Source organism: Ambystoma mexicanum, chromosome 12 (genome assembly GCF_040938575.1).
Source record: "Ambystoma mexicanum isolate Mex_15411 chromosome 12, UKY_AmexF1_1, whole genome shotgun sequence".
Classification (NCBI taxonomy): Eukaryota; Metazoa; Chordata; class Amphibia; order Caudata; family Ambystomatidae; genus Ambystoma; species Ambystoma mexicanum.
Window position 1 is genome coordinate 490,170,785 of NC_090936.1, and position 21,686 is coordinate 490,192,470.

Sequence of the window (21,686 nt, forward strand, 5' to 3'; positions counted from 1 at the left end):
TCGCTGTAAACATCCAAGACCAATTTTTAGAGGTCAACTATCTGCACCAGACATATTATACTCACTAGTAAATTAAAACATTTGAACCAACAGGTTCTGAGGCTTGCTCAGAGTGTAAGAATAGCAATGCTGATTTTTTACCCCTGTCTTGGGCCGGCCCTCAGATTGCCCCTTTCTGGAGCCAGGTAATGCAGGATTCATCAAATAGACCTTCCCATCGACCTTCTCCTATGTTCATTGGTATATTCCTGTTCCTTGCCAAAGCCTTTTTGGGGATTTGTACCCTTGGCTTGCCTAATCGCTGGAAGAATGTTTCCAAATACTAGATGCACTCCGCTACTCCTACACTTTACTCCTGGTTTACGGATTTAGTAAATATAAATATATGAAAAGACCCCTGTTGTGAATTATGCCCAAAATTAAACCCCATTCAAAATTCATTGACAAGCTGTCTATCCTGAACCTCGGCCTAACTCTGCCATTCTTTTCTATCTCTATCTTCTTGTCTTTCTCACAATGTGCAAGGTGCTATTTATTGTTATTGAAATTTGGTATATTACTATATAACTGGTGCCTCCTGTGACGACTACGGTTGACTTCGTCCCTGGTCATAACATATGTTGATAAAATGTATACGGCTGTTAAAATAAATAAACATAGCTTTTCCTTTTTCAATATCGGTCCTTGTGATTTAATGCTCTGTCACATAAAAAAAGATGTTCCTCATTGTCAGACACTGTGATTTTCTGTTCCCACAACAAACACTATGGCCCTCATTATGACTGGCCCAGTCTGGCAAAAAGTGCTGGTGATAACTGTTACAGGCACTTTTTCCGGAACGGGTCACTCCGAGTCTACTGGTAGGGGCTGTTAACTACTGGAAGGCCTGACCTGTCGGTAGTTCACGTCCCTACCAGCAGAAAAATCACTGAAGCACCAGCACCGTTTACAACTATGGGACTCCACGGGAATGAGAGGTCTGACTTGCTTGAGCTTGCTAAAATTAGAGAGATTTGAGTTTGGCTCGAATACTTTTTCAGATAAATAACACACCCATATTGCATGATTTCAAATTCTTTTTGTCTGTGGCTCCCAAACGGAAGTAGCCAAGTAGATCCTGATTTATGAAATGTAATCCACGTATGCTACGTTCACTACAAGTTTGCTGGCATCCTGGTAGCAATTCTGCCAGGATACTGGCAAAGGTAATTCCCTTAGTACGGCGATATTATCGCCAGATTATGAGTGCTGGTGACAGTGTCAAATCCCCATTCCATGCAGTCCCATTGGACCCCCATGGGGATTTGCTGGTCTCATCGGCACCGGTAATACCAATGATTTTTGCTGGTACGGTGCCGCAATTACCTCCAGCTCTTATCTGGCGGTAATTCCTGGCATCTCACCAGCAACATTAATTCCGCACCAGCCACCTCAAAATGAGAGCCTGACTAGCACGCACTGGTCGTCATTACGAGGTTGCCGACAGGCCGCCAGTACTACCAGCGGCCTTTCAGCAACCTTGCCTTAATGTTTCCACCACATGACATCCCAGTGCGACCGCGATATCACATGCGGCAGAGGAACAGTCATTTCCCATTCCCGTGGATTTCCATAGGACTCCACGGGAATGAGAACCCTGAAGCAGTGGCACTGTAAGTAAGGGTACCAGTGCTTCGTGAGCCGGTCCAGAAAGGGTTTTGTAACATTGTTACCGGCACCTTTATTTCTAGGCTGGCTTACTTATAATGAGGCCCATTGTAATAAGAGTATTGACTATTTTGGATGTATTCCCAGTGTGCCTTGGAGTGATTTCAAGTGGGAGGGTCACTTTTCAACACTGCACTAAATAAAGCAAGAAATGCCACCACATTCTCATTGCCCTTCCGCTCCCCCTCTCCCTGTGGTTATGATATGATAGGTTATTTATAATGCACTTAATACCCAGGTTATTTATTACGTGCTTGATACCCAGAGGTTTCTAATCACGGACACGGGGATCGAACCTGTGGAGCTCCGTGTTGTCTTGCTTCCAACACGGGCACGTTGCCCCTGGGCTATCCAAAAGCCCAGGTTGGAAACTATGTTGTATTTTGCAATGGGAAAGTTGAGTATTCTGTAGAACATGTGCCCATAGTTCAAGCAATCATTCGGATCTCTTATAGTGGGAAGGCTAAAGTGAATGAGAACATTAAATGCGAGGGCAATACAGGTGGGAGAAGTGCGGCCCTTTTGTAAGTCTTTGCAGCTTCTTTGCTGTAAAGAATGAGATCTCAAAAAAGGTGTTGCAGCCGGATGTCAATCTGTCCCAACGCAAGGCTAGAAGGGGGTTGCTGTGCGTGTAGTGGGTCTGGTTCTCCAAACAATGAGCGGGCATTCTATGCCTTCCGAAAGTACAGCAGACTGACCAGGAACATCGGCTGGGCGCAGTCCTGAGCTGAGAATGGCACACCTTGGCTTCATTAATTTAGAATTAAAGAGGTGAGCAGGGTCATTGCTGGGCTGCAAAACACGTTATGATGCCAAAGGCCCAAAATTAATCCGAGAGTGGAAACAGAAAGGGGATTAGTAGTTGGCATCATGTGGTCTGACTAATGTAAGGGGAACAGCTGGAAAGCTGAAGAGACTCAGACGCACTGCTGAAGGAGGGAGAGCCCTCCAGAGAAGGGGAATAACCGTCCCCCTCAAGACCACCTCAGGAGATGGCAGCGCTCCAGAAGCTCATGAAGACCCGAAACCTGCTGCTGGTGGTCCTTATTCCACTCATACTCCTCCCACTTCCTCTTCTGAACACGAGCAGTGTAAGTACAGAGCCAACAGGTTGGGGGAGGGGGCGCATCTAATGCTAACCATTCTGTTTTCAGGTTAGGGCAGTAGTTCCTGAGGTCATCTCCCAGCTCCTCACTGTCACTGAGGCCAGTTAGTGAGCCAGTGAGTAAGCCAATGAGTGAATGAGTGACTATATTTTCAAAGGTGAACTGCTGCAGATTCATCTGCTCTGTTTTACAATCTCCTGCCATAGCAATGTACACATGACAGCAAATTGACTGATGATTGCGTAAGGCAGAAGGTGCCACGGTGCCTTGCAATGCAGCTGAAGTGGGAGGAATTAGAAGCTGAGCCGTCAGCTCTCAGGCTTCTCTCTGACAGCTCTACTCCTGGTAGAACTCCTCTCTAATCTCGCACACTTCTCTCTGAGAGCTGTACTCGGGGTAGACCTCCTCTCTAATCTTGCACACTTCTCTCTGAGAGCTCTACTCCTGGTAGAACTCCTCTCTAATCTTGCACACCTGTTGCTTGTGTCCTTGCAAAGGGGGTGAGCTGGAACCACAAGCTGCCTTTGGAGGTTGCAACCCATCGAGATGGCATAAATGAGCCCGGGGATGCCCTGTAATGGTGGTGGTGCTTGGCCACAAAGCAATAGGATGGTAGCATGCTTGGCCCAGAGAATAGCCTGTGGAAAGAGCGTGCACGCACACCACTGCATCACACTGCAGGAGCCCTGAAGATGGATTGTGCTTGAACTGTCGGTCAACACGTCGAGGTAGCGTGCTTGAACCCCGGAAAGACTTGCATGATAGGGAGCCCTTACAACATTATAGTCAATGGATGTGTAATCACTCGGTTTCTCATTTTCTGAGTTTAATAATCAACCATCTGTATCCCGCGGGTCTGATATTCTTGAAGTATTTTATGAATAAGAAAACATTTCCCAATTGGAATTTCTCCTTTGCAAACTGTTGCTTTCACTCAAGGGCAGGTGATTCTATGTAGAACCATATTTGCCCCGTTAAAACATGTGTGGGTATTGACAATTTCCGTCGTATTGCATCACTGCGTCGTTTAGCCGATTTTGCTTTGCACTTGCTAATTTTTACAGTTACTTTCATGGCTCCTGGTGTTTCTTTTTATAGATTACATAAAGGGCCTACAAGTCCCAGCATGCACATTAAAATGTAAGCCCTGGCTCAAGGTGTCTTGCTTGCCATGGATCCTGTTTATAGCAAAGTATATTTGGGTGCAAATTAAAAGGTTGGTTGGCACTAAGTGCCCGACTTTGGCAAGTAAAAGACAGCTCCTCGTGAACATGTGGCCGAGACAATCTATTTTATTAGAACCGAAAGAACGCTGGTCAAGTAAACTGTTAGGAACGCCCAGGAAATTGATCTACACAATTATTCAATTTTGGGAACTGATATTAACAACACAAACAATGGAATAAAAATATAGTGATCTTCATGTGGTCAGAACAAACATACAGTGGAAATACCTTTTTAACACATGACAAGGACATAACTTCAAATCTTAATGTTTTGCTTTTAATACGTATACAATAATGATTTAATTGGGAATTAATGTGAATACGAGTGAAAAAGTTTAGCATTAAACTGAATCATTCAATAATTTAAAAAAACAAAAAAAAACAAGTAACTCAAGTGGAGGGGATGCACCAGAATTTACTTACTTAAAAATAGACACCATATTCAGAAAAAGCATCAGTATTTGCACATTCCTTTCCCCATCCCTCCTACGCATTCCACTCTGCAAACTATTGTGCACACAAAAACTAGCCTTCACCCACTGGGCACACAGAGCGTTGATTGCCTTCCACTCCACATCTGCACCACACTCTCCATCATCACTTTCCCAAATAAACACATTTTTATTTACATCTTATCCAGCCACACCACCTTCCCTGCCAACTCCTGTCTATGCGACTCCTTCTATCCTGCCACACTCTCCATCATCACTTTCCCAAATAAATACATTTTTATATACATCTTACCCAGCCACACCACCTTCCCTGCCAACTCCTGTCTATGCGACTCCTTCTATCCTGCCACACCCTCCCTATACACTTTCCAAAAAAACTCAAAGCATAACTCTTTCTTCACACCTAATCTAGCCAAACAACCTTCCCTGTCAACCCCTGCCTATGCGAATTTTCCTATCCTCTCACACCATCCATCATCACTTTCTAGAAAAACTCAAAACATGCCTCTTTCTTCACACCTAATACAGACACACCACCATCCCTGGCAACCCCTGTCCATTGGAATCTTGCTATCCTGTCACACCCTCCATCATACCTTTAAAAAAAAACTCAAAACATACCTCTTTCTTCACACCTAATCCAGCCACATCATCTTCTGTACCAACCCTCATCTATGCAAAAGTTCCTATCCTATCACACCCTCCATCATCACTTTCCAAAAACCTCAAAACATACCTCTTTCTTCATACCTAATCCAACCACGCCACCTTTCCTGCCAACCCCTAGCTATATGAATCTTCCTACCCTGTCACACCCTCCATCATCACTTTCCAAAAAACTCAAAACATACCTCTTTCTTCACACCTAATCCAGCCACACCAACTTCCCTGCCAACCACTGTTTATATGTTTCTTCCTATCCTGTCACACCCTCCATCATCACTTTCCAAAAAACCTCAAAACATACATTTCTTCACACCTAATCCAGTCACACTGCCTTCCCTGCCAACCCGTCTATGCGAATCGTCCTATCCGTTAACACCCTCCATCATCTAAAAAAAAAACTAAAAACATACCTCTTTCTTCACACTTAATCCAGCCACATCACCGTCCCTACCAACCTCCATCTTTGCAAAACGTCCTATCCTGTCACACCCTCCATCATCACTTTCCAAAAACCTCAAAACATACCTCATTTTTCACAGATATTTCAGCCACACCACCTTCCCTGCCAACCCCTGTCTATACGAATCTTCCTATCCTGTCACACCCCCATCATCACTTTCCCCAAAAACTCAAAACATACCTCTTTCTTCACACCAAATCCAGCCACACCGCCTTCCTTGCCAACCCCTGTACATGCGAATCTTCCTATCATGTCACACCCTCCATCATCACATTCCAAAAAAAGACCTCCTTCTTCAAACTTAATCCAGCCACACCACCTTCCCTGCCACCCCGTCTATGCGAATCGTCCTATCCTGTCCAGAAAATATAGTAACTTCTATTCACTTCCTCCCTGTATATCTTGTGAACTTTTTAAGGCGCTCCGGGATGCTAAGGGTAGGATCAGTGGTGCACAAACATTCAAATGAAATAAAATTACTCTGCTCACTTATTCAAACCTGCAATCTGGGTGCAGCGCTTACAAACTGCCACATGGTGATTTTCGTTTCACAATGGGAAAGCACTTTTAAATGTGTGAAATCTCTAATTAAAACAGGCATTGGAGATTGTGCAGTGTGCAGAGTGGGCAACCTGGAACCTTCTGTGATTGTGTTTTACATTGGAACTGCAGCAGTATGGGCCATTGCTGTGTTGCTTGCTTATGAGAGCTTAAAGAGGGAGACAAATGCATATTCCTATTTTTAAACCATTTCGCCATGACAATCTATAAAAGGTCCCATCGTAGTAAAATGCACTCCCAGTACCAACGTGGGTGCTGGAAAATGTAGTAGATTAATATCAGGCGTTTGGCCAGTGCATCATTCGCAGGGACCCAAGAGATGCACAGGGCACTTTTTAGCATAAGGTGCCGAGCCCCTGGTTTTCTCATTTGTTTTTATATCCTCTGACTTTTTGGGCGCAGGAAATAAGCACCAGATATAAACAATGGTGAATGTTGGCTTTGATCATCGATTGTATGGTACATATAAATAAGCAGGAGGAATAGCTATGGTGAATATTGTGATTTTACAGCATATATTGAATGCATAGGGAAATGGCCAGCGTCCCCATTTAACAGCCCGAGCGAAGCGAGGCCCATTAATGTGGGCCCAGGGTCGTTACCCCCCTGTGTTGCCTATGCAACGGGTACATAAGGCCATTAGCACCCCGGGTTACTAAAGCGGCAACCCCTGGTGCTAAAAAATAAAGGACTTTCCTTTCTACAACGGGACGCAACGTGCGTCCCGTTGTAGGAAGGAAAATCCTTTACCAACATGGTCGCCAAGGAAAGGGAAGGCAGGGCTCCGTACAGAGCCCTTCCTTCCCTTTTCATGGCGGCCGTGGGAAGCTGAGAGGAAGCTGCGACTGTGACGGCAAGGGCCACCGCAGCCGAAATAAGGTAGGTGGGAGGGCATGGGGGGGTTGATAAAGAAAAATAAATGGGGACGGCGGGTGGGAGGAAGATGGCGGTGGGGGGAGCCGGCCATCAGGTGGCTTGGAAGGCAGGCTTGTACCAGCGGTTCAAGCCCGCGTTTCTAGCCACCTGATTGGTTGGCTCCCCGGCCTGGGTGCTAATGTTAACTACATGCACCAAAAACAGAAACCATCCAGTGTACCATACCCTTCTTGATGAACCCTCACTCTGTTGCCTTACTGAAAAGGCGGTCTCCAGCTCAAGCTGCTTCCTCCTCGCCCACCTCTCGTCCCCCAGCTGTTGAAGCCTTGCAGCAACAGAATCCCATGTGAAAAGTGTCAAGCTCTCTCGTCAAGAGTTTACCATTTCCATAGGACTGGTGTGTATTCACACTCACCCCACAGCAACCCAAATTGAACATCTACTGGTAGCCCAAATTTGAAAGTGACTGTAAGAAGGTATTAAATGAAGAAAGGCTGCCCAAACTGCAGTGCAGATTTGCATAAAGATGTAATATCATACGGAGAACATTGATATTATGAAAATTTTGACTATAATTGTTATTTTCATTGTTCTTCATATTTTAATTGCTTGAGGACTTCAAAACAGAAGCATCAAAATCCATTTTAAAACTACCAATTCCAAAAGGCTGATTATGGTTGTGGGATCGTTCTGTCACGTGTGCTCTAGTTTCCACTTTCGTATTGATATAATCAAACTTAAATTCTCATAGAGAAGGCTGGCAGCGAGCAAAACACTTCCCTCAAACTTCCCACAAAGTTTGGAATAGGTTGACAGTAAAATTTAGGTTCGGAAAGGTGTCTCGCGCTCAAATCCCTAAAGGTTAAGAGAGTCCACTGATACAAGTTTTATATCACTCAAATAAATCAGATGATGAAGCAACTGCGTTATCATCTGAGTTATTTCAGACAATTCCAGACAATTCCAGAAGGCATTGGGGGAAGTTGGAATCAAACCCTTGCCATTGGAGGTGACTGCGCTCACTGCGTTACAACTAGCACTATTACAATGGAGCCTGGGGAGGTCTAAGTGAGCGTCAGCCCATCACTACACCAGAGTACACTCGTTGCCATTCCGAGTGTGTCTGTTTCTGTTACGGTTTATACAGTTATAAAAGCAATTTAAAAAGTCAACAGTGGGAAAAGTATGCGCATTGGAAGCACAGTTCCACTTGGATTCACTGCCCTGACCACAAACCAGAAGTCAATCACAGAGAGAAAGGTTTTTTTTTTTTTTTCCCAGTGCAAATGGTGCATTATATTTCAGGTGATATTTCAAATAGCAACAACCAGTGGTCCATGTACAGTGCAAGCTTCTGCTGTCCCCCTTCAGCCCCACATTCAGAACCATCATTCTGCGTTGTTACTGAGGGTGGGACACACACACTTCCAATCTCTTGTTATCTCACCCCATCCCCTGCCCCTTGCCACCCATGCGCCCCACCGCTGAATTCCCTCTTCCCGCCTCTCACTGCACATTCCAGCAGAAGCGGCTCACGCGCATATGAACTGAAACGGCTTCGCTGCCACTGACGTCAATAAGGATACGTTAAACGGAGCCCTGTTAGTGACAAGAGTTATACGGGCCAAGATTACATTCTCGAAAGGTTTTTATTAAAATAAATATACTATGATCAGATGCAGACCTGCTTGAAAAGTGTCCTTTCCTCCTGAATGCCACCTGCTCAATCTTTCCAGGATGATGTAGTTTTGTCCATGAACAGGACATTCTCGAAATCTTCCATCATCTCCATCAAGACCCTAATTAGGGGCACTTGTTTTTCCTCATTGACAATGCAGATCTTAGAGAAGAGAATGTGCAGGGTGAACCAGCCATGGTTATAATGAAAAGAAGTAACACCGTTTGGGTTGCAGTGAGGCAGAGTGGATGGAAATGGTGAGGAAGAGGGGGTGTGCAATGTGACTTAGAGTGTGGGATTGGGATGAGGAAGGCTGTGTGAGCGGGGTGAGGGAGCATGGGGTGAGGCAGACTGGGGGAGTGGGGTGCAGTAGAGTAGAGAAGCAGGGTGAGGGAAAGTGGGGGAGCAGGGTGAGTGGGTTTGCAGGGTGAGGTAGAATGGGGGAGTGGGTTGAGGTAGAGTAGGTGAGGGGTGAAGGAGAGTGGGTGAGGGTGAGTAGGTTAGCAAGGTGGGGTCGAGTGGACGACGGAGAACAAGAGGGTGGAGTGAGGTAGAGTAGGTGAGTGGGATGAGGGAGACTGGGTGAGAGACATGAGGCAGACTGGGGCAAGGGAAACTGAGGGAGTGAGATTTGATGGAGTGAGAGAGGGTTGGGGAGCGGGGTGAGGTAAATTGGGGTGAGGTAAAATGGGTGAGTGGGGTAAGTCAGAGTAGAGCACAGTACAGTAGATGATCTTGCAGTCCTCGACTTCCAGCACATATCCCAGCAAGTACAGTAGATAACACCAGTACGGATATTAATCCAGTAATCGCTCAGTAGGATTGCCTTCAGCTGCCAGACTGCCCTCTTGTCATCTAGTTTCTGCGGCTTGCCTCTGATCCTGAACAGATGCCTAAAGTGAAAGACACAAAAAGGAAATGGTTATGTACAGTACTGTAACCCATGGTTACTATACTTTCATCAAGGAAATCTGCGACACCTTGTATTGATGCTGGCCCCATTTATAGAGTTCTAATCAGAGTTTCTTTCACATATATGTATACATTACGAATACTTTTACACAATCCCAGCATTAAGCAGGTACATGTGATAATGTTACGTATAAAAATGGATGTGCTAAGTGCAAATACTCCCAGTGTGGTTACTATAGCACAATCGCGCTTTACAATACTTGCCCATTCCGATGTCTAATTATCCTCTTATGTGGGTGTGCTTTTCTACTGGTATGGTGATAAATGGCGGCAGTATGCGGATAACCCCAAGAATGACGAGCCATTGCGGGATTTCCGTAATGAGATACTAACCACCATGAAGCTCCCTGGGCCAGATGGTCACCTCTGAGCCGGCGTGCTCCGGCATCGCTGGAATCCTCCATTCAGGGACGGCAGGGACAGCAAGTAGAGTGGTAGCCTGGACAACAGGAGATGCAGCTCAAGAATTGCAATCCACAGTAAACAAGTGTAAATTGGCATGCAGTGAATTGCGCTTTCTAATGGTATGGAAAGGTATGAGAAGGGGCAAACAACACTCGTAAATGTCTGCACTTTTAATTATTTCATTGAGTGCCATATTAAGGGAAGGCGTCAGGTCTTGGCGGCCTATTCCGGGCCTATTGACGTTTTGCAGCTGTCAGACAGAAGTCAACCATGTGAAAATGTGTGAGCGCCTGGCATATACCAGAGTTGGCACTGGGCAATCTGCAAGAGGTTATCATCTCCATATCACTGCTATGGAAACAGACATGCTCAGAGCACCACTGTCACCTTATGCGGTAATCGACCCACCTGTGCCAATGCCTTTTGGAAGTGGTGTTTGCATTAATTTATTTGTGCTCTTTTGCTTGACCTCTTCAGGCATTTGTATACAAATTCAGAGAATATAGATAAACAGCTAGAGTACTTTAAGTATGCATATGCACACTTGGCTTAGCACATATCGTTGCAACTCAGGCACTTAGGGCGCTGGTTGAAGAACGGCACACACGCTAATTAAGAGCCCTCCTTATGTTCACCATATGTTCTGTAATGAATTAAAGTTTAAAAAACAAGGCCACATGCTCCCTGCTGGAGCATGCCATCTGCAAGTCCTTATAAGCCACAACATAAAATTCAATGAAACTCAATAACAGAACATTCATAGGATCCATATGAAAGGGGCACACAAAAAAAGTGTGAACGTCAACTATAAAGCAAGCTGCATTGGATGGCAAGTGGGTTCAAACCTGCACCTCGCCAGCAACGTTACACAGGGCACACCAGCTTTGGCCTTACTACGCCGCGAGGTGTAACATGCAGCGACAGCGTAGATGAGCAATTACATATCCGCATATGTCACCATGTACTCGCCTTGGGCAAAACCCTGCATTTGGGTGCTAAGGTTTCAAGGGTGCCACACTCTAGAGAGAGTGAAAAGGAGCAGTTTCTCTGCCTTTAGACATATGAGTGATGGGAAAAGAGAAATAAATCAAACAGAGGTCACTCAACAAAACAACGGAACATTGTTTGCTGGCTGATATTACAACTGTCGTGGATATGTACTATAAGGGGAGGCTATTGGTGAGTTTTAAATAGAGTTGGGTGTCATCTGCAGGGCTGTGGTACCCCCACACCGAGATTAAAGTCTAAGTTGTGGAAAAGTAGGGGCTAGAGAGAACTCTCCAGCACTACTCCACAAGTCACCTTGATCTTTTCAGTCAACAGGCCTTCAAGAGAAATTCCGGGTGATGAGGTTTGTAAGAAAGTTGTGAACCATCTTGATGCTTCATTTGATGCCCTGACCATCAATGCTGCTCTCTCCATAGTAAGCTGATGGACCAGCATTTCAAATGAGGCCAACAGGGCAGGCATTGCCAGCAGGGTAACATGTTTGCTGTCTAAATGCCATGCATTGTCTCTGGCATTGATTACGGCTAGATCTGCTCCACATTGTGACCCAAAAACGGATAATCTGCCTACAAGAACGCTGGGCTTCCACTAAATCCTGAACTTGGATTGGATTGAAGGCCTACAAGAACGCTGGGCTTCCACTAAATCCTGAACTTGGATTGAAGGCCTACAAGGAAGCTCAGCTTCTACAAAATCCTGAACCTGGATTGAAGGCCTACAAGGGAGCTCAGCTTCTACAAAATCCTGAACCTGGATTGAAGGCCTACAAGGGAGCTCAGCTTCTACAAAATCCTGAACTTGGATTGAAGGCCTACCAGGGAGCTCAGCTTCTACAAAATCCTGAACTTGGATTGAAGGCCTACAAGGGAGCTCAGCTTCTACAAAATCCTGAACCTGGATTGAAGGCCTACAAGGGAGCTCAGCTTCCACTAAATCCTGAACTTGGATTGAAGGCCTACAAGGGAGCTCGGCTTCTACAAAATCCTGAACCTGGATTGAAGGCCTACAAGGGAGCTTGACTTCTACAAAATTCTGAACCCGGATCGTAGCCGCACGCTCCAGTATTTTCACTAGAAATCGAGTAGTAGCTCTGGGATGGGAATGCGACGGAACATCCATGTCCAAAGTTGTCTTTTTCAGTAGGAGCATTATGCAAGATATTTTTAATGGATCTCTGATAGTGGCCGGAGAAAGTGAATTATTAAAAACCGGTTTTACCTGGCCTATCCTAAACTGATCCAGGGGGCACACTCTTTTTGATGTCTTTGTTTCTCTATCTCCCACTCTCTCTCTCTTGGAAAATTCAATTCACAATAGCATCATCACTCAGCCTTGTGTGCATTTGTTTTTTTAAAAGGACAGAAGTGGTTTATCAGGACCTAGTTCTAAAATATTGTATTACCCTGGTGAAATTACGGCCCCAACGATGGTACAGCCATAATAGACACTGGATCCTACAGCAGAAATATTACACGCAGGAAGGTTATTATGACATGCATGATTTTCTAAAAGAAAATATCCTATATTCCCAAATGAGGCCTTCAGTACCTGTGAGAGCTTAGGCTTGTTTTTGGATATCTTTTGCATTCTCAATGCTGCTGCTTGGAATGCTAGCTGGGGTGCTCAAGAGCTCAATGCCTTTGTGATCAACTACTCTTTAATACAATGAGCCACTTGGACTTGCCTCTGTGTGCAAGCGAGAAGCTCGCGTAGAAACATGGGTTCCATTTCTGAGTAGGCTTGGTGGGGATGAAGCCATCGACCAATGGGGACTCATGTAAGGCCATGCTGGCCCAATCCGGTTTGGAAATGTGTGAGGGGGGGTATTTGCAAACTAGAAGCAGAGGGGGTCTGTGGGTTGGGGGCTCAGGAGCATATCATGTTTTTTAAGGCGAGGGCTCCCGCTACAAGTTGTTAAAACAAATACAATCACCTTGGCCCTGCATTTTCTTTGTTTCAAGTTGCCAAATGCAATGCTGGGTGAATGTATTGATCTTTTCACTTCGCCCCTAGGCGAAATAAGTGTATGTCTCAAACAGGGTGTAATCCTGTTTCCACAAGCACCAGGGGAGAAGTACAAATGTTCATGGTTCCTCCCTCTCTGACCTGTGGCCCCTGTCAGAGTGCACATACACTGAAGCCTTTTTCTTTAGCATTTTCTCTTGTGGGTGGTATGGCCCAAGTTTTGTTTAAATCTGCCTACTGTTTTTTGCTGTAGCGCAGACCAAACATCTTATGACACTTGTAATAAAAAATAACCTTTTGTATATTGTTGAATCAGCACAAACTTTTTTTTAAACGAATTCTGTGGACTTACCATTATGGAAAGATTTGTGTAAATTCGCCAAATGGTGCCAACGTTATAAGCATCTAACCAAGTGCTCTTCAAATAGGAATATTAACTAATCCAGAAATGCTGAAACTGCTAGAAAAAAACTTTGTTTAATTAGAAGTTGTTAAGATGCAAAACTTAAAAAGCACTGAAAATTGCCAGTCTGTTTTAGCCATCATAACTCCGCCTAACATGCACTTCTCATGACATCATACTTATATCACAGATGGCATGACAAATTACAACACTGATGACATCACTAATGCCATTGTTAATTATATCACCAGTTGTATTGCAGTACATTAAGGGGTACATTAAGAATAGCGTGCAGATGGCTCCCGGCGACCTGTCGGTATATGCTCCGGATCTCCTGTGGGTGTCCACCCTTCAACATCAATGAAGCTCCCGAATCAGTTCAGGCAACCCCTGTGAGTGGTGCAGATTGTTTGGCAGCACATGGCGAGCGTCTGTGAGGGCATTGAGGTAGTGAGCTGAACCGTTGTGAAATAACTGTGCTATCGGGCCCACACAGCCTCTGGGACTCTAATGAAGATTGCTGCAGAAGGGAGGCTCAGTCTGCCCCCACCTCTCTCTTGAAGAACCCTGGAACGGGCAGTTGCAATTGAATGCTTTGTGGAGGGGGTTCTCTCCTGGATGTGATTGAGAAGAGTGTTTTCCAGCCCCCTGAGCGGTAAAGGGATCATTTGAAAGCTGATATATTTGAGGATTGGGTCATGTGATAGCACAGTTGGAAGTGGCTACATCTCCATTAAAAGGCATATTTCTACCCACTATTGCCCATACCTGGGAGGGAGAAGCACATCTGCATGTCTGCCAGATGCCAAAGGGAAAGAAGGTTACTTCCATTCCAGGAGCAAAAGCGCAGGGCTCTTCCCCCAGTCACCAAAGTATTGCAGTAAGGGTGCGGTGGCAAAGTGCAGTGTCAAGGGACAGGACGTGTCTTCTAGAGATGAGGCTCAGGGATGCCATGAGGGCCAGCGAATTACAAATATTGACTTACAGCAGTGCATCTCAGCATTTCAAGACACCTTCATGGCCTAGTTTCAGGAACAGTTCAATTACCTCAAGACTGATTTACAAGTAGCAATTGCGGACATTAAGGTGGCGCAGTTGGGTGAACACACCGACTCCAACAAGCAAGCTCTGCAAGATGTGGCAGAGGAATTTCACAAGAACATTGAGCTTTTGAAGCACATTAATGGGTTCTCCCAAAATCTGGAATTGCAATATGAAGATCAAGAGAATTGCTCACAGAGGTCCAATCTTCGCATCAGAAATCTTTCCGAGGATGTCATTGACAAGGACCTTAGAGACACTGTTTAGAACCTTCTGGGGGAAGTGTTGGACATCGCATCACCCAGTAGGGTTCTGATTGATCGAATCCACCGTACGGTCCCAAGCAATCCGGTCAAATCAGAGCCTGGAGATATTTTGGTGGCTGTGTCCTCTTATCCTCAGAAGGAAATTATTTTGGCTGTGACAAGATGGAAGCCATAGATTCGTCTGAATGAAATGGGAAGTGCAGATTAATCAGGATATAGCTGTATCAACTCTACAAAAGAGAACGGAAATGGGCCCAATAACCAAACAATTGACAAAGAAGAAAGTCAGGCATAGATGAACCTTTCCGTTTGGCCTAACATTGTAATTGGATGGCGTTCAGCACAGGATTACTATCCCACAAGAAGCACTCAGCTTATTGAGCCTTGATGACGAGATCATTGAAAGGTGGTCTACTTCTCAGAAATTGCCTCCTTTCAACAGACTGCATTGTTCCTGAACTAGGATTCCGAAAGTTGCTCTGGGAAAAGTGGGGGTGTGTATCTGGGAGGGCAAGAGTTAGTCATGAATTGGCAGAGTGGTCCACTGACTGACATGGTTAACTCCAGGTTTCATTGATTATAATTGGATTTCGCCATAGGAGTCCTGTTTAGTGGGTATCCACTTGGTTCAGATTTTAAAATTGTTATAGTGGTTTCGTATAGTTTGGTGCTGGTGCTAAAGCTGTGGGTGGCTTCTCGGGGCAGTGGGGTGGCCACTGAGCCATCTAATAGATCACTCTAGAGGAAGCCCTTGCCAGTTATAGGCCATTTAGCTATTACCTGAGCTTTAGTATGCTCGGTACCGAGGAGTAAGATAGCCATTGGGAAGTTCAGTTTTGGTTATGTAGGAGTGCTTGTGTTGTGGTTTATTGTGGGGTGGGAAGGGAATTTTATGTTTTTGGGGGGAGGGTATTTTGGGGAGGTCTTGGAGTGGTGTTGCGTACAGATGTGTTTTGGAACTCGGTCTGAACCTGATGCCTCAAGTCCTGGTGGTGCAATTCTTAGATGCTTCAGATTACTTGAAATGGGGTGAAGCTTCCCAGACATAACCAGTTTAATTCTTACCCTTATCCCAAAGTATTAGGGGCCTACATTTGCCTATTAAAAGGAAACAGGTGGATCACTTGTTGCAAGGCTGATGTAGTGGCTTTCCAAGAAATGCACATTCATCAATGGGATAGGAACAAAGTTAGGCTCCTTTCTTACACACATATATTTCATGCTGGCATAAGTACTAAGCACAGTGGGGTCTTGTTGGGATAGTATAGTATAGCATTTAGAAGAAGGATGGATGTAACTATTCAGGACCACAAAGGGGACAGAGAGGGCTGTTATTTATTTGCGAATTTGAAATGTGAGTGTTTCAATTTGACAGTTGACACGCTGTATTCTCCCAATACGGGGCCAGGTGGCTTTCTACGCAATTGTTTATCCCTATTGAGCGACTTTGCAATGGCAATATCCTTCTCATGGCAGATTTCAATTTGGTAAGGTCACTGACCTTACCTAAGAGAGACTTACCCAGAGTCTTTAGCTCACTATCTTTCACAGAGGAGAAATATCTAAAACATATCAGTCTTTGTCCTGCCCTAGGGCAGTCCAGCACAGTAAGCTATCAGGGGAATCCAGATGTGGACCCCTTGTTCACTGCTCTTAGAGAGGCACAGCTCCACCCACAGATGAGGCCCGACTAGACCGAAACACGTGTCTGGGGTTGCTGTTGGTACTCTTGATCAGAGGAAAATTGCCTAGCATTTCGGTGCTGGACTGCCCCAGGGCAGGACAAAGACTGATTAACTTTGGATATTGCTCCTCTGTGAAAGATAGTGAGCTAAAGAATCTGGGTAAGGCCCCTGTAACAGGACTAATGTCTGGCAGAGGGACTCCCAGGATATCCCTTGTTTTTTGCATCCCTTCCAAATCATTACAGAATAATATGGATCAGCTTCAGCTCCGGGACTCGTGGAGGGAAACTAGGGATATGGAGAGTAGGTTTACTTTCTTCTCCAATGTCCATAGATCGTATTCACATATTGACTATGCAAATGTTATGTTACTGGTGTTGAGATAGGGGCGATAACTTTATCAGATCACTCACCCATTTTTGTTAAGCTAAAGCTTCCAGTATGCAGGGATGGAATGTTGAGATGGAGCTTTCCCTCCGAGCTTCTTCAAGATCTTGTTATTACGGAACGAATAGATGGCTACTTTAAGAATAATCCTTTAAAGATTACCTCAGAAATTACAACATCGGATGCTTTTAAGGCTGTTTTTCGAGGGGAGAGTTAATCTTGATAAAAGCCCAACGGGATGAACAGGTTTTCACCCAGGACTAGTTGGAGGATGAATTGTAGATTCTTAAGAAAAAAATAGAACTAGATCCTTCAAGACACAACTTGAAAACGTATAGAGGGGTTACGCTTCAACTTCCCTTATTTTGGGTCATGAGAGCTTAATACGCATTGTTAAAGACAAGGCACCAATGCTATGTGCAAGTGAATAAAGCAGATAATATGTTAGCTTGAGTGTTAAGGGAACAAAGAGGGGCCAGGGTGGGTAAACACTGGTAGATGGTAAAGGAGATACAATTACAAACTCGGAAGCAATATTGCAGGAGTTTCATTAGTTTTTACACAACTTTGTATAAGACAGAGGCACCCACACCGGGTCCACAGGGAGATTATTTAGCAGGGCAACTGTTGCCCAAAATATCCCCATTGGAACAGGCGAGGCTTGATGAGTATATTTCTGAAGATGACGTTCGGATGACTATAAAATCTCCCTTGAGTAATAAGGCTCCCTTACGGATGGCTTCTCTGTCCTGTTCTATAAAATGTTTGGGAATATTTTGATCCGGAAGTCAACAAGTCTTTTTAATTCTTTTTAAATTGGGATGTATCACACCCTCCATGGAAGAGGCTAAAGTGATCCTAATTGCGAAACCAGGGAAAGACGCGTCTAGATATGGTTCATATAGACCCATAGCTTTAATTAGTATCAATGCAATAATGTACACAAACATTTTGGTGAATAGACTCGACCCCTTACTACCAACACTGGTGTGTTTTGATCAATCGGGTTTCATACAAAATCGTCAAACAATTGTTAACATCAGACGTTTTGTCCATTTGATGATGGAAAAGGTGGATATAATGGGAGTGCCTGCAGTGTGTCTATCCTAGGATGCTGAGAAAGCATTTGACCACATGGAGTGTTCCTTTCTGTTCGACACTCTAAAAGAGATGGGCTTTGGCAGCTCTTTTTTGCAAATGGTTAAGGCTAACTATGTCACTTCCTCAGTCAGGATATTAGTAAATGGCACTTTATCTCAGAAATTCCGCTGAGAAGAGGAACAAAACAGGGTTGTCACTATAAAGAAGGAATCCCAGTAAACACAGTGCCACAAGGACGTGGGAGATATGTCTACTCTGTCGAAACCCAGGGGCGTAAATACTTCAATATATAGAAGACAGAGCTCAAGTCCACAGGGTGCACTAACAAATTTACTGACAGTAACTACAAACCATCATGAAAACAAACAATTTCAATTTAATCAAATATACTCATTAAAAAGCTATTAAATGCACTGGTTTACAAAAACCAACATATACATCAACATCAATGTAAAACACATAAAACATAGGACATCTTAAATTACATACAATGTATAATCATTACAAAATGATAAGGGTGTACACAAGACTAATCCCTTGTATACTATTTTCTTAATTAATTCTTAATCTGATATAGCAATTAAGTATTTAATCCTTGTTTCAATCCAGTGGATTGTCTCAAAACAGGGTTGCACTTCTCCCCCATCTTTTAGCGATTTACTTGGAACCCTTTTTGTGGAGGCTTAGATCAGTAAAGGATATTTAGGGGATCCTCTTTGTAAATGAAGAATACAAAGTGTCTGCGTTTGCAAATGATATGCTGCTAACTTTAGCTGATCCCATTACTTCTCGTTATGCCGTACAGACTGAGTTTACGATTTATAGAGAAGTGGTGGGCCTCAAGGTCATTATAGAGAAATCGGAGAGTCTCAATCTTTCACTGAAGGAACCAACACTGCAGTTTACACTGCAATCTTCACGCTTTGAGATGGTCGTCGATGAGTATTAAGTACCTAGGTGTCACTCTTACTACCTATATTGCAGATTTATCTTTGGCTAAATTTCCCCCCTGTTGCAGAAATGTAAGGGTGACCTTAATAGATGGAAGAGTCTCTGTATTTAGTTTCTGGGTAGAATCAAATCTGTTAAAATTGTGGTTTTACTGAGGATTCTATACTATTTCCAGGCATTGCCTATTCCGATATTTGGAGCCTTTTTCATAGATTTAAATTCCATGGTGTCAAAATTGATATGGAAAAACAAGAGACGCGATTACCCTATAAGATTTCAATAGTGCCCAGGTCAAGGGGCGGAATGGCACTCCCAGACTTTGTTGCTTATTAAGAGGCTGCACAAATTAGAGTTATAAGGGAATGATTCTTGGGGGATCTCACTAAACAGTGGGTGGAATGGATATTGGCTACGTAGGACCTGTGGCTACGTACCTCAGATAGGCTGCGTAATATGTCAGATTACAAAACTAGTTGGGACCACTTGATATTCTTTTATAAGGAAATATGGGATCACCTCACACCCCTTACCATAAACTCCACTATATGGAAACTCTCAATTTTCACCAGGTGAGAAACCACTATCATTTAAGAAATGGGAAGACGTGGGATGTCGTGGGATGTCGTGGACTGTGTGATATGTTTTCAGAGACTGAGATCAATAATTTTGAGGAGTGCAAACTGTCGTTCCATATTAAAGAAGGTGAGCAAATTCACTATTAACAGGTAAGGCATATAGGTGCAGGAAAATAGAGAAGCATCCTCTTGAGCGTTTACCCCATTTCGGAGATTTTTGCTATCTCAATCAATTCTGTTTTAGATTCAGATTTCTCAATTAACAGATAAATGACAATAAATACAATAATACACCCAGAAATACCACAACATTTTAAAATACCTTAAATTACAAATTGTGCAAGGCAATAGCCTGCCTTAAAAGAGCTCTCGAAACATAGTTATATAATTTATACAAAAAAGCAGTATCAATACAAATCATTACAAGGTGCAGAGCATCTCGATAAAACCTAAAATTGTTAACTTTAAAAGAATAGTTCAAAAATTCCTTACCTAAATAACAAGTACAAAACAGTAAAAAATTACCATACTGGTTCTAAACAGCTGATTTTTTAGGTTCTATGTGAAATGACCTTTTTTTAAAGGTCACAAGAGAAAAAGACTGATTTACTTTGACCGATTTTCTTCTTATCGGAAAACCGGCATTGTAAATATCTTTTTCCCTTGAGACCTATAAAATGTGTTTTCCCTTTTTTTTATATTTGGGGAGTTTCAACCCACGGACCCCCCATTTGTCCTCCCTGCCTTTCACCCCCACCCTCTCCCGTGGGATTTCAGCCCCAGCCACCAGCGCCCAACCCCCACTCCCACCTTCAGGATTTTACCCACAGCCCCAGCCCCTCCCCCACCCCTAAACCAAAACACATACATACAACACACACACGTGCGCAGACACACACGTACCCGTTCTCCTCGCCCTCCTCTTCCTGGTCCCACAGAGCCTGTCAGCCCCCGCGTGCACTCGTGTGTGGCAGGGGCGTGACAGTTTGATTTAAAAAGACCACTCAGTGCGGTCACGGAGCGGTATTTCTAAATCGACCTTTCAGTGAAAAGATCTTTATAAATAGATCTTTTCACTGGGAACGGATTTCTTAACTATACAAAATACTTATCAGAGTAAGAACGTGCTAAAATGGTCATAGATGTGCAAATGGGAAGATACTTTGGGGAGGGAAATACCTAGGTCGAAGTGGCAATGGTTGATGGGAAAAATACCTAAACTGACCAGAGCTATACAACTCAGGAAGATGTGGTATAAGATTATGGTGCAATGGCACTATACTCTGGAAAGGCTTCATGTAATGTTTCTCAATATGCCCCTTAGGTGCTGAGAGAGTGCAGGGGTAGGGGAGATTGAAAACATGTTTGATGAGATTGTCGGAAATTGAAACATTTTTGGAATTTCATTCTGAGTCAAATTAGCAAGATTTTTGGATCCCAGTAAATCAACAGGATTTGTGTCTCCTAGGTTTGATTGATCCAAAAGGGCTCCCATACGACAAATCAAGGTTGAAGCTATTGATGTAGATTGTGTTGGCTGCTTCGTAATTATTTGCTCATAGCTGAAAAAGTAACTAACTCCAAATAGCCATGATTGGATTCGAATGATTTGGGCTTCTATGACCCTGGAATGGGTTGCCTTTTCGATTCAACAGGATTGTGCTGTGTACTATGTATGGCCTTTCTGTCCACAAAGACTGAGTTATGTCTCCCTGGGACTCTGACCACCTGTGGGGTGGGGGTTGAGTGGGGGATTATTTTCTGTTTCGCTTTGACAACTTTAATAAAAAGAATTTCAAAATAAGAATAGTGTGCCGATTATGAACCAAGAGGGTATGGCTACTCGCATGCCCTACTTGGTGAGAAAAAGCAGGTGCTACAGCCCATACCTGCAAAGTGCCCATAATGCCAACATGGCACAGCCTGGGACAAAGCCATGTGGGTGATGAGCCTGAGGCATGTCCTTTGCCCCATTGACCCAGACTACAGTGCCCACATGATACCCCAGACATTACTGCCTACAGCCTAATCAGGAAGCAGAGTATATACCCAAAGAGCCATCAAGGCATGGCACATATTCATGCCCTATGGGCACTATACCTGTTGCATGGCCTGAGAATAGTGACCCTGGCTGCATTGCTCCAGTTTACAGACATGCCCGGAAGACACTGCAGCCATGTATGGACACAGTGTGC

The 21,686-nt window shown here is 44.1% G+C and overlaps 1 protein-coding gene across 3 annotated transcripts in view; it reads left to right on the top strand.

The window, feature by feature from the left end:
- The first annotated feature begins 2,593 nt into the window (after positions 1 to 2,593).
- The window catches only part of SLC13A4 (solute carrier family 13 member 4), a 344,476-nt gene continuing 325,383 nt past the window's right edge, over positions 2,594 to 21,686 (top strand). For all 3 annotated transcript variants that reach the window (XM_069628767.1, XM_069628768.1, XM_069628769.1), the window contains exon 1: positions 2,594 to 2,798. In XM_069628767.1, coding sequence (XP_069484868.1) covers positions 2,700 to 2,798 — 99 coding nt within the window. In that variant the 5' untranslated portion in view covers positions 2,594 to 2,699. The remainder of the gene's footprint in view (positions 2,799 to 21,686) is intronic.